This window comes from Rhinoraja longicauda, chromosome 18 (genome assembly GCF_053455715.1).
Source record: "Rhinoraja longicauda isolate Sanriku21f chromosome 18, sRhiLon1.1, whole genome shotgun sequence".
Taxonomy (NCBI): Eukaryota; Metazoa; Chordata; class Chondrichthyes; order Rajiformes; family Arhynchobatidae; genus Rhinoraja; species Rhinoraja longicauda.
This window is the reverse complement of record NC_135970.1, coordinates 25,894,277-25,907,964: the sequence shown is the minus strand read 5'-3', so window position 1 is coordinate 25,907,964 and position 13,688 is coordinate 25,894,277. Positions and strand designations below refer to the sequence as shown.

At 40.9% G+C, this 13,688-nt stretch overlaps 1 protein-coding gene across 13 annotated transcripts in view; it reads left to right on the top strand.

The window, feature by feature from the left end:
• Positions 1-13,688, top strand: part of LOC144602333 (serine/threonine-protein kinase BRSK2) — a 702,099-nt gene that overhangs the window by 219,937 nt on the left and 468,474 nt on the right. For all 13 annotated transcript variants that reach the window (XM_078415328.1, XM_078415336.1, XM_078415334.1 and 10 more), the window contains exon 2: positions 11,676-11,770. In XM_078415328.1, the coding sequence (XP_078271454.1) occupies positions 11,676-11,770 (95 nt within the window). The remainder of the gene's footprint in view (positions 1-11,675; positions 11,771-13,688) is intronic.

Here is a 13,688-nt window from a genome sequence, read left to right as displayed (position 1 = left end):
TTCTATTTTTGCAGTAATTCTTTATTAGTAATAAAATAAGTTGCATATTTCATATCTCAAATTAGAAAATATTCATGATTTACAAATGTAATGATGAACTTTGATGATTCTACGTCCAGATAATTTTGTCTAAGTAAACGCAAACAGGATAAGGAACTGATTAAATATGCCATAAGATGTGCAGTGGGGCCTCAATGTGGGACCAGCTAACAGAGCGGCTGCCTCTTAGCTGCAGAAGCCCAGGTTCAATTCTGACCTCAGGTGCTGTGTGTAGTGTTTGCAGGTTCTCCTGTGACTTTGTGTAAATGTTAGATGAGCTGTAAGATCTGGGGTGACCTGATGGAAATGTGGGGAGAATAAAATGGGTTAGAATATGATCAATGTAAAAATGGCTACTTGATGGTCAATGCGGTCCTGGTGGGCTGAAAAGCCTGCTTTCTTGCTGTGCCTCTGATTTTTGTTTAAGCAGTGTTATATGGTTGTAATCATGTACTTGGGAGTGAAACTGATTGATTGAAACCAGTTATGGAAGTTCTGCTGCTCTTAAAACAAAACAAAAAAATCAATTCCTACTACCATATGCTACTTGTAATTCTAAAAGCAAAAGACCTAAATATTAAGTCTGTCACTTCTGTAAAGCATTTGTTATTTCCAGTGAATCCACAGCACCTTTAGCTATGCACAGCACAGCTTGGTGTCTTGCCAAGAGGCATTGTATTGTCTTAAAGCCTCATAACTCTGTTTGTCCATTCTATCCCACAGGCTGTGTAAGAAAATAACTGCAGATGCTGGTACAAATTGAAGGTTTTTATTTCACAAAATGCTGGAGTAACTCAGCAGGTCAGGCAGCATCTTAGGAGAGAAGGAATGGGTGATGTTTCGGTCGAGACCCTATCCCACAGGATTCTCACTTTGTACACTGTTTAATGTTAAGCGATCCATTCACCTTCTACATGTATTGATAATAGTACAGACAGGCAGAGAAGAAATGATAGGGTAATTCCTTTGTCAGTTAAGCTTGCTGACCACGCTGCTATGATTGACTGAAATTGATTTTATTTCTATTACATCCTTCCCATTTATCGGCAGGTTTTACTTTCTTTGCCTTTTAAACAGCCTCTACGGTGGCGCAGCGGTAGAGCTGCTGCCTTACAGCACTTGCAGTGCCAGAGAGCCAGGTTCGATCCAGACTATGGGCGCTGTCTGTACGGAGTTTGTACGGAGTTTGTATGTTTGTCCCGTGACCGCATGGGTTTTCTCTGAGATCTTCAGTTCCCTCCCACACTCCAAAGACATACAGGCTTGTCGGTTAATTGGCGTGGTATACGTGTAAATTGTCTCTAGTTGTGTAGAATAGTGTTAATGTGCGGGGATCACTGGTCGGTGTGGACTCGGTGGGACGAAGGGCCTGTTTCTGCACTGTATCTCTAAACTAAGACCCTTTTTAACTCAGTGTTTGAGTGCATCCGTTGATTGGATGCTGCCTGGACTCTTGCTGTGGCATCCAATACAGCTCCACTTTCAAGTGCTGGGAAGAATTTGGGTTATACAGTTGATTAAGATATTTGAAATAGTTCATTTAACTGCAGAGAGAATTTAGTACTTTTGTTTGAGATCAACTTTGACTTCATTGATAACTGCCTGGCGGTGCCTGCTTTCAAGCTACTGTATCTTCTGCCCAATGGGAGCGGGGAGAAGAAGGGATGACCGGGGTGGGACAAGTCTTTGATTATGTCCATTGCTTTCCTGAGGCAGCATGAAGTGTAGATGGAATCAACAATGGTGGGGAGTAAAAGCAGTTGGTAGTCAGTAGTCAGCTGAACTGTTCAGCAAGGTCATTATGTTCATCGAGTCTACTTTATGCAGAGAGCAGAAAGCATTACCCTCCAGAGACCACTGTGGGGAAAATTGAATTTGCATGTTGGTTGAATGCCAGTTGGTTCCCTCATTCCTTCCTCTCCTCTTCTCTGCTCTAAACAGTCATTTGCTCAACTATCAAAGTAGAGGAAACTATCCGGGACACCCCGCAGGTTGTCCATCACCACAATAACTTTCAATTCCTCGGCCCCCATTGGCTCATCCTTACCATCGATGTCCAGTCCCTTTACACTTCCATCCCCTGCCAGGAAGGTCGTAGGCCCCCCATTTTTCTTTGAACAAGGGCCCAATCAGAACTGTTCTACTAGCACTCTCCTCCATCTGGCAGAATTTATCCTCACCCCCGAACAACTTCTCTTTTGACTCCTCTCACTTTCTTCAAGTTAAAGGTGCTCATATGGGCTCCAGCCATGCCTGTCTTTTTGTTGGCTATGTCAAACATTCCTTGTTCCAAAGGTACACTGGCACCATCCCCAACTCTTTCTCCGCTACTTTGACGACTTTACCACACATTCTACCTTGCTCTCAAATTCACTTGGACTATCTCTGACATCCCTCTCCCCAATCTCAATCTATCTGTCTCCATCACAGGGGACAGACTATCGACTGAATTACAACTTTGCCCTCTATGCTTCATGCAAAGATGTCATCCCCTACTCTCAATTTCTCCGTCTCCGCTGCATCTGCTCCCAAGATGAGGCTTTCCATTTGAGGACATCCGAGAGGTCCTCTTTCGTTAGTAACCATGCCCCCCTCCCTCCAGCTGTTGTAGATGGATCTCCTACCTGTGTCCCCTTCGTTTCTGGTAGTTCTGCTCTCACCTTGGTTCACTCATCCCTTCCCACGCAAACCAACCCCCCCCCCCCCCCCCTCCCAGGCAGTTATCCCCTGCAAACGCAAGAGATGTAACACCTGCCCACACACCTCATATCCATCCAGGGACCCTTGGATCCCAAAGCCCTTCCAAGTGAGACGGATGTTCACAAGCACCTCGTCTAACCTCATCGATTGCATTCTATGCTCCTGATGTGATTTCCTTTTCATTGGGGAAACCAAGCATTGATGAGGCAGCTATTTCATCGAACACATATGCTCGGGCCGCCAAGGCCTGCTGGGTCTCCCGATTGCTAACCTTTTAAACTCGCCTTCCCACCCCAAAACTGACTTTTCTATCCTGGGCTGCCTCCATTACCACATTGAGGTCACATGCAAATTGAGGGGAATAGCTCCTCATATTCTGCTTCGGTAGCTTACAACACAACTTGTCCAAGGTACCAAAAAGCTGCAGATATCATTGGGATCGCTCTCTGCAAGGAATACATTTTCGAGTACAGGGATAAAAGAATCATCACTTTGGATCAGGGTAGCAAGTCCATGAAGCTCAACTGAAGGCTCTTCTTCAGCCTTTCGGATCGCAGTGGAACTAAATTACTGTCACACCATCCTAGGGTTCTAAACAATCAAAAAATGTATCCATTGCTTTGAAATAGAAGGAAAACATTTGTACGGATTTCTTCGGATCAATCTGCGAGAAGTGCGCACATTCAATGTTACGGTGTGAAAATAAGTTTCTTTTTTCCCCAATCCTCATAATACTCAAAATCAATCTGGAAGCAAATAAATTACACACTTGTGTTGTATTGTGGAGAAGGTTATTTTGCTCAGTTGGAAGCTAAGCATAGGTTATTAAAGAATCTAAGTAACCAAGAGATTAGAACACAACTGGTAATCTTAAACAATGTATAATTAAAATAAAATAATAGGTCTGGTCATGATGCTGTGGTTAGACTGTCAGTCACGTCATGTGATTAAAGCGATATCTGGATGATGAGGGCTTTGCTTTGTGCATCACCAATTAAGTTAATTTCAGAATTCATTGTAAATAATGTTTGCAGTTATTACTCAAGTAATTGCAGATTTATTTTCCGGTTCTATGCTTATTTCAGTGTGAAATTACAAATATTAAGATTTTTGGTGTTAAGCAAGTTGAACATAATCCACATTAATTAGTTATTTCTGAGTACCAAGTGTCAATGTTATATTCTGAGGGAGAGATGTTAAATAAATGTGCCTCATAAATACAATAACAAGTTGCATTTATTTAACAATTCTGATCTTGGGACATCTCATAAAACTTTACAACCCATTAAGAACCTTCGTGAAATTAACACAGTTGTAATGTGAGAAATCAGACTGACCATTTACAAATGGGTTCCCATCAAGTGCAGTGTTGCCAATCAACTGGCAGATTAAATGTTTTTATCTGTCATTGATTGAAAGATAATTATCAGTTAATCTGCATTTGCCCTTAAATAGAACCTACAGCAGCCTCTAATCTGCAATGTATGTCACATTTGGAATATATGCTGCAACACATCAGAGCAATAGCCTCCACCCTATTCAATATATTCGAAGGCAGCCCGTGCTCTGTTTACGATTGGTGTCAGAATCCTGTGCTCTATTTTATTGTTAATCGTAGTCAAGAGTGTTTTATTGTCATGTGTCCAAACAATAATAGTGCCCAGCCAAAAGCAATGCTCCCAAGTTTATGTAGTCCAGAGCTCATTTGGAGGTTGTAGTATTTAATAGTGTTTAATTGCCGAATGGTTGTTGGGAAGAAGCTGCTCCTGAACCTGGACGTTACAGTTTTCAGGTTCCTCTGTCTTCTTCCCAGTGGCAGGAATGAAATGAGAGTGTGGCTAGATGGTGTGGGTCTCTGATGATGCTGGCTGCCTTTTTGAGGCAGTGACTCGTAGACCCTAGTTCATGGTGCAGAGGTCAGTACCCGTGATGGACTAGACAGAGTTCACCACTTTTGGAAGATCTTCAAAGATATGCACACCCAGGAATTTGAGCTTTTTGACTCTTTCCATCTCTCTCCCATCGATAAAGACAGGTTTGTGAATCCTCAGCTATCCCCTTCCTGAGTCAACAATCAGTTGCTTGGTTTTACTGACATTGATAGCAAGGTTGTTGCTCTGGCACCATTTGGTCAGTCGATCGATCTCCCTCCATCGCTGTACAGCATGGAAATAGAACCTTCTGCCCATTTTGTCTGTGCCGACCAAGTTGACATTATAAGCTAGTCTCTTTTGCCTGCAGTTGGCCAATAGCCCTCCACACCCTCCCTATTCTTACATCTGTCCAAGTCATAATTGTATCAATTTCTACAGCTTCTGCTGGTAGCTCATTCAGATATGGATTACCCGCTGAGTGAAATAGTTGCCGCTGAAAACCCTCTTAAATCTTCCCTCTCACCGTAAGCCCGTGCCCTCAAGTGTTAGAATCCTTTACCCTGGGGAAAACGGCTGTGAGCATTTACTTTATCCATGTCCCCCTTGATCTTGTGCACCTCAATAAGGACACCTCCCAGCTTCCTACGCTCCAATGAAAAAAGTCCCAGCCTATCCAAGCTCCCACTGCAAGTACAGGTTCCTGGTGAATCCCTTACGCAATCTTTCCAACTATCCAAGTTGACAGGACACAATTTCCTCTCATGCGTATGTCTGACAGGAACAATGCAGTCTGACAGATTACTGGCTCTGTCATGTGTGGATGACAGGAGCTTGCTGCCCGTACAAGACCAAAAGGGACCTGTGCAGCATACTGCCTCACAGTATTTTGAGGTTTACAGAAACATGAGGAAAGTAGTTCAGTCTTTTTATAAGGGCTGGGGGATCGAGAACTGGAGGATATAGGCTTAACATGAGAGGGGAAAGATTTAATAGAAACTAGAGGGGCAACGTTTTCACATGGTGGGTGGCTAGTATGTGGAACATTACGTTGTACCCTTTATCTGGCATTTGTACACTGTGGATGACTTGATTGTCATCATGTCTAGCCTTTTCTTTGACTGGATGGCAAGCAACGAGTACTAGTTCTACTTGATAACCAAAGTCTGTAGTCTCTTTTTTGCTCTGATTTATTTTCACCCACATGATTAGACCGTAATGTTGTATCCTTATTGTTTTGATGTGGTTATGCTTTATTCTTAATTGTTAACTGTCTGTTTGTGTTGTCATTTGTGAGCAGAGTACCAAGGCACATTCCTTGTATATGCACATACTTGGCCAATAAACTTATTCAATTCAATTCAATTCAATTCAATTCAATTCAATTCAACAAAAATCTTTTTACTGTTCCTCGATGCAGGGGCAATTTCAGCTTTTGCTAACAATTTCATAGGGCCAGTTACCCTGCCAACCACCACACATTTTTAGGATGTGGAAGGAAACCAGAGCATCAGGAGAAACCCTACATGTTCACTGGAAGAATCTGCAAACTCTATACTGACAGCACTGGAGATCAGGATTGAATCTGGGTCACTGAAGCTGTGAGGCAAAAGCCGACATGTGCCTACACCTCTGGTGGTGTCTAATACAAACTTGCACTTCGGGCGATACGAGAACCTGTGCACCAGATGGCACCTGACTGTATTGCTCCAAAGATGGATAGATAATTTAGAGCATGGGGTCTCCTTGGACGCAGAATGGAGGAAAGGAATTTGCAATTTCAGTCATTTGTTCGTGGAAGAACAGCTGATTTGTATTTTGGGAGAGGGGCGCATTTCCAGCCTCTGTGCTCAATCTCACCCATTTGTGAATCCCTCGTATCTTATATTCCTGTCCACTGAATGAGGTCCGACTTTTCTACACTCTGAGGCAATTTAATCCACAATGGCTCCATTTCAATTTCTTGACTATAGACTGGATAGCAAGAAACAATGCTCTGTTGTAGTCCATTGATTACCTTGAATTGGCCGATATCTCGCTCATCACCAGATGCAAAACGCTAAGTTGAGTAACAACCTTTTAGCGGAACGTAAGCTCCTTCCCTGTAGCACAGCAGTGAAAGGGAAGTGGGTTATCAATATGAGAACTAAATATATGCCTTAAATAACAAGCAAAAAAAAGGGCAGCAAGTTTTGAGGGAAGCTGGAAGCTAAAAAAGGTCCCAACTTATTGATCAGTTAATACTAGACTTTTGTGTGTTTTACACAGAAGGATTTTTACCCTCAACCTTCAGTTGTTCCATGTGGACAATTAGCAGCTCCGAATAACGTGATTGTAAGAAGTTAGAGCTGGTGCTTAACGTAGTCAATAAAGAGAGAATTTAATTTGTTTTGTCTTTTTGCTGTATGCTAGAGAGTTAACCATGAGGTTCAAAGAATAATTATTAAAAATGTAATCTTCTTAGATTAAAATAAACTCTGGCCTTGTCTTTCTGTCTCATTTGTCTTGCTCAGATTTAGTCATTTTTACCATCTCACTCCATATCTGGTTTGAGACTGATGCACCTTCTGTCTTGTTGATCAGTTTCTAACTCCATTTTTCTATCTCAGTGGGTAAAGTGATTGCTGTTCAGTGAGGCTGCAGATGCCCCACTGACCCTGCAGGTCTGGCAACTCACAGTGCAAACCATGTTTAGCTTGGGGATACATGTTACAGCCTCTAAATGATGATATACTCAGCAGGATACCCCGACATAGAAAATGTGCCAGATCCTTTGGGTTCTTTGCACAGGTTGACCTGTTTCCCCTGCAAATTGTAGATTATGTTTAGTTTCCTGTCATGTTTTATTTGTGGAGAATGAGGCAGCATTCACTACAGTCACAGAAGTATCTGAGCTTGCCGCAAGTACCAGTCTCCAACAGGAACTCATGTTTTGTGTGGCAACATAAGCACAAAAGATGAAACTTGATGCTAAGCGAAATCTTTCTTTCATTCCCATGGCCTCCCCTGCAAGCTCAGCAGGTTCATTTGAAGGACTGGAAAATTTGCAGCCCCATTTTAGTTGAGTCAGGTTAATATTTCAACCCAAACACTTGAGTGTATAATGCTCCCAATAGTTCTTCCACATGACCCCTGATGCTTTTCAAAACAGGGAAAGTGTTGCCAAAGAGTGAAAGATGCTTTTGTAAATTCTGATTAATCTGGAAAACCTAAAATAAAAATAAAAAATCTCATATTGTGAGTGTGGTCTGAACCAAAGCCGATTTCAGAGCTGGGTAGAGTTGATGATCAAAAGCTTCACCTCTGGCAAAAGAGCAGCAACAGATGGAACACATTTGTTCCACCATTTTCTACCTCTTGATACTTAAACCTTTGGCTCATTTGCATTGCAAAGTAGCAGGGTTATTCATGCAGAAATCGTGCCATGATTTGTGCCGGGTTCTGCACCAAATCCTGTGGCAGAATGTCTGTAGAAACGTCCTACAGAGCTCATTTATTTATCCTGATTTGAGAACCTGGAGGCAAAGAAGAACCATTGCAGAGCTGCCAGTGTTGTCCATTTGTCTCACAACTTCATAAGCTATTATTAAAATGCTGTGTTCCCTCAGAAAATGGAGAGGTACAAAACCGCTAAGTGGTGGGGAATTTCCTTGACTGCTCATTGGAAAGGCCATTTTGTCATTCAGAATGATGGGTAATATTTGAAATGTTTGGATGCACTGATTGCAACAGTCGTCAGTTGTCAGCAAGAAACAAAAAATGAAGAAGCTCCATAAATTTCAATTAAATGCCTCAGCAGAGTTTGGCTTGCATTTTTTGATATAAATCTACCCTAGTTCATTTTATAATTAAGTCAAGTACTCATAAGTAAGTCTTTTAGCCGGTGGTAAAGCTAAACAAAAGTAGTAAAGGGATGTGCATTTGTATAGCACTTTTCATGACCTTATTTTGTGGCAAAGAACTTTGCAGTCATGCAAGTACCTTTTCTACATCCATGTATTGTCGGCAATGAATGGCAGATACCTCTGAATTACCTCTCTTGGTAATTGTAAAAATAACCTGATGCAAATTCCTCATATGATAGGGTTGAACATAAAGCTGACTTACCTTTGAGATGCAGCAAGTTCCTCATAAAAAGAGATGTATTGTCACTTGCGTTAGAGATCCTTTGCAACTTGTCTAATGATCTTTAGGAAATAAGATTGAAAAAAGCAAAGGTATTGCCATGTTTGAATGTTTGATTTATTATATGGGACCCATTGAATATTCAAGGAATAATAGCTGCTCTCTTTCTTGAACTTAAGTTTTCTCTCCAATCTCATATTCCTTGATTTCCTTCATGTTCCATAATCCTGGATTGCAGCTTTGAAAATACTCAATCACTGAGCTATAATAGACCTGTAGAAAATATGAATTGTTCATTGTTCTCGGTGAAGACATCCCCCACACAACAAACACAATTAAATATCTGACCACGTTTTCTCAGATTTTGTCCCTAAATGATCTCTCCATCAAGTAAAGCAATTTCAGATCATCCACACTGTTGAACCTTTTGAGAGCCTTGATTCAATGAGATGCCCGCACGTTGAGAAGATCACATGAAGAACCTAGGAAAACTTTAGCAGGACTAGGCCATGTCCCATCAAGTCTATCCTCCCATTCAGTATTGCCATGGATGATCTGCCCAAGCCTCATCTCTTTTGTGCCAGTTTCACATAAACCTTATTTTCCTTATCTTTCAAATATTTATGTACTTTCTCTTTTAGTACTTCAAATGATCAAGCATCCACGACTCACCACCCTTTGTGATAAGAAGTATCTACCTACCTCAGTTTTAAATGACCACCCTCTAAACTTCTAATTTTGTCCCCATGTTTGTAATTCTCCTATTGGTGGAAATATCTCTATATGTCCTGTCATGCTTCCCAGAATTCTTTATATATTTCAGTAAGATCATCGGTCATTCCTCTAAACTCCAAAGAATAGTGATCTAATTTCTTCCGCTGCTTATGTTATAATAAACCTCTAATCTCAGGAATTAGCCTAGTAAAACTCATTGGACCATCTCCAATGCCTCTATTAAACAAAGGAACCAAAACTGTACATAGCACTCCAGGTGTGACCTCACCTGTACCCTGTACAATTGTAACCATACACCTATTTGTAAGCTCAAACCCTCTTGCGTTTAAGGCCAAAATGCCAACTGCCTTCCAAACCACTTACTGTACCTGTCTGCTATCTATCGGCAATTCACGCACAAGAAAACACGCAGATCCCTCTGTACTTCGCACATCTGCAATTTTTCTGCTTTTTGATTCTTCTTACCATAGTGCATAATCACACACATAATCACACACTTGCCCACATTGAACTCCATTTGCCAAATTTTCACCCACTCACTCAAACTATCTCCATCAATTTGCAGAGTCCTAATATCCACATTGCAGCATGTTCTCTGTCTATTTTGCTATCATCTGAAAACTTGAATACCTTACATTCTTATCCTTCCTCTGGGTGGCGGGACTGTCATGTGTTGAAAGACTGGAGCGACTAGGCTTGTATAGGCTGGAATTTAGAAGGATGAGAGGGGACCTTATTGAAACATATAAGATTATTAAGGGATTGGACATGCTAGAGGCAGGAAACATGTTCCCAATGTTGGGGGAGTCCAGAACCAGGGGCTGCAGTTTAAGAATAAGGGGTAGGCCATTTAGTACGGAGATGAGGAAAAACATTTTCAGTCAGAGAGTTGTAAATCTGTGGAATTCTCTGCCTCAGAAGGCAGTGGAGGCCAATTCTCTGGATGCTTTCAAGAGAGAGCTAGATAGAGCTCTTAAAGATAGTGGAGTCAGGGGGTATGGGGAGAAGGCAGGAATGGGGTACTGATTGTGAATGATCAGCCATGATCACATTGAATGGCGGTGCTGGCACGAAGGGCTGAATGGCCTACTCCTGCACCTATTGTCTATTGTCTATTGTTATTAATATAAAAAGTAAATAGTTGCTGTCCATTATATGATCCTCAAGGCACTCCACTAGTTACATTCTTCCAGTCTGAATAAAACCATTGAATCAAACTCTCTATCTTCTCTGTAATAACCAATTTTCAAACCATGCTGAAACACTTCCCCGAATACTCTTGAGCTCTTGTGCACTAGTCCTTGATATGGCATCTTGTCAAATGACTTCTGAAAATCCATATACATCACATCTACAGAGTTTTATCTTTATCAATTCTGCTTGTTACATTCTCAAAGAACTGTGACAAATTTGTTCAAAATTATTTACCTTTCATGAACCATTTGGCCTGGTTCAATTGCATTTAACTTTCTCTGAATATGGCTATTTTGTCTGATTACAGACCCCAGATAGCTTTTCTTCTAACCTGCATTGAATTTCAACTCTTTCTGCAGTGTATATCTGTAGTTTAACTGCTTTTTAAATGCAATGAAGTTTTCTTTTAGGCAGATCAGATGATTGCATTTAAAAAGTGAAAAAAGACCTGAGTTTTGAGCAGCCAATGTTTCTACATCTAATAACGTTGATTCCCGAATGGATAGTTCATGGTTAAACAGGAGATAAAGAATAAACTTCAGCTCAAAAGTGAAAAGACAATCAAATATAAATAAAACACTGTTAACTCATTTTGCTTATACTTGATAACTCACTTGAAATAATTATGTTTCAGAGGTAAAACGATTTGTTTAAGCTCAATAGAGTTGCTGAATTGACTACATTATGAACATTGTGTCAAGGAGCCAATGTCAGTCTATTTCTGCAGAAATTCTATGCCTAGAGTCAGTACACACCAATGGAAGTTTTTATTCACATATATCAGCCTTTGCCACCCTATTCACCAGTGACATTCAAAATTATGTAAACCTTCTTTGCAGTGACAGTTGCAGAAGCTCTGAATGTTTAGGCTTAGGGTTTTTTTTAAATCAAGTAGTTAGCAATAATTTCATAATGATAAATATCTATTCTGTATAACTTAAAAGCATTGATATTGAAATGGTTCTTAAATGGTTCTTAATTGATGTTCTTCTTATATTTTTCTTACAACAGGGTTGGTGAAGCTTGGAGTCCACTGTGTAACATGTCAAAAGGTTGCAATAAAGATCGTCAACAGGGAGAAGCTCAGTGAGTCTGTGCTAATGAAGGTAATGGTCTATTGGGAGGGATTCAATAGAATTCTCCACTTTCAGGCTCTTAACAAAATTAATTTTATTCATTATATTGAACAAATAGCCAATTATAACCTGTCCTTTATCCATATGTAAATGTAAAAATTATTACAGAGACGCAATGGAAACAAAAGCTACATTCTTCTTGTTGAAAAATAACACATTGTAAACTATCCAATGGTTACATTGCATTATGAAGTGCTTTTGAGTTCTGTTGGCACAACATTTAAAATTTAGTAGGGATTAACGGGTCCCTTTCAGAATGGCAGGCAGTGACTAGTGGGGTACCGCAAAGCTTGGTGCTGGGACCACAGCTATTTACAATATACATTAATGACTTAGATGAAGGGATTAAAAGTAACATTAGCAAATTTGCGGATGACACAAAGCTGGGTGGCAGTGTGAACTGTGAGGAGGATGCTATGAGGATGCAGGGTGACTTGGTCAGGTTGTGTGAGTGGGCAGATGCATGGCAGATGCAGTTTAATGTGGATAAATATGAGGTTATCCACTTTGGTGGTAAGAACAGGAAGGCAGATTATTATCTGAATGGTGTCAAGTTAGGAAAAAGGGAAGTACAAAGAGATCTGGGTGTCCTTGTTCATCAGTCACTTAAAGTAAGCATGCAGATACAGCAGGCAGTGAAGAAAGATAATGGCATGTTGGCCTTTATGACAAGAGGAGTTGAGTATCGGAGCAAAGAGGTCCTTCTGCTGTTGTACAGGGCCCTAGTGAGACCACACCTGGAGTAGTGTGTGCAGTTTTGGTCTCCACATTTGAGGAAGGGCATTCTTGCTATTGAGGGAGTGCAGTGTAGGCTCACTAGGTTAATTCCCGGAATGGCGGGACTGTCATATGTTGAAAGACTGGAGTGGAGCGACTAGGCTTATATACACTGGAATTTAGAAGGATGAGAGGGGATCTTATTGAAACATATAAGATTATTAAGGGATTGGACACGCTAGAGGTAGGAAACATGTTCCCAATGTTGGGGGAGTCCAGAACCAGGGGGCCACAGTTTAAGAATAAGGGGTAGGCCATTTAGAACGGAGATGAGGAAAAACCTTTTCACTCAGAGGGTTGCAAATCTGTGGAATTCTCTGCCTCAGATGGCAGTGGAGGCCAATTCTCTGGATGCTTTCAAGAGAGAATTAGATACAGCTCTTAATGATAGCGGAGTCAGGGGGTATGGGGAGAGGGCAGGAACGGGGTACTGATTGTGAAAGATCAGCCGTGATCACATTGAATGGCGGTGCTGGCTCGAAGGGCCGAATGGCCTACTCCTGCATCTATTGTCTATAGTTCATGTTTACGATTAGTGCACTATTCAAAATTTGACCATCTTTACTATAAGTGCACTGCTTTCTGATCCCTACTTATACTTATATTGGGAGATTTACAAAGCAAAATATTTGCAGAGAGGAGCTGAGGGACAAATTCACATCAATTACTTTTCATGCCTAGGATGTATGTTGATAGATTTAATGCCAAGAGAAAGCAAGTGAGAAGTTTATTTTAATGACAAATGGGCTGACACAAAACTTGTGAAATTAAACCCCAAGTGGAACAAATTCAGTTTATGATAGTTTGTTGTTGGGGAAACTGTAAGGATCTAATTAAATCAGGTGAGTTTAGATTGTACTATAAACAGTTTAAGAAGTTTTGCCAATAGAATTGTTAATATTGTGTATCTGCACGCCTTTATTAAATTGCACAGTCTGGACCTGCACCCCCACTGAGCAAATCTTGTAAGTAGTCACAGGACATTATCAGTGCACTGCGAGAGTTCTTGCTTTACTGTGTGACAAATGAGTGCTCTATCCACCAACCTTCAGTGAATTTCTCTTGTATTTCATAACTAGAACAACGTAAAAGGCGGCAAAGAAATTCTGCA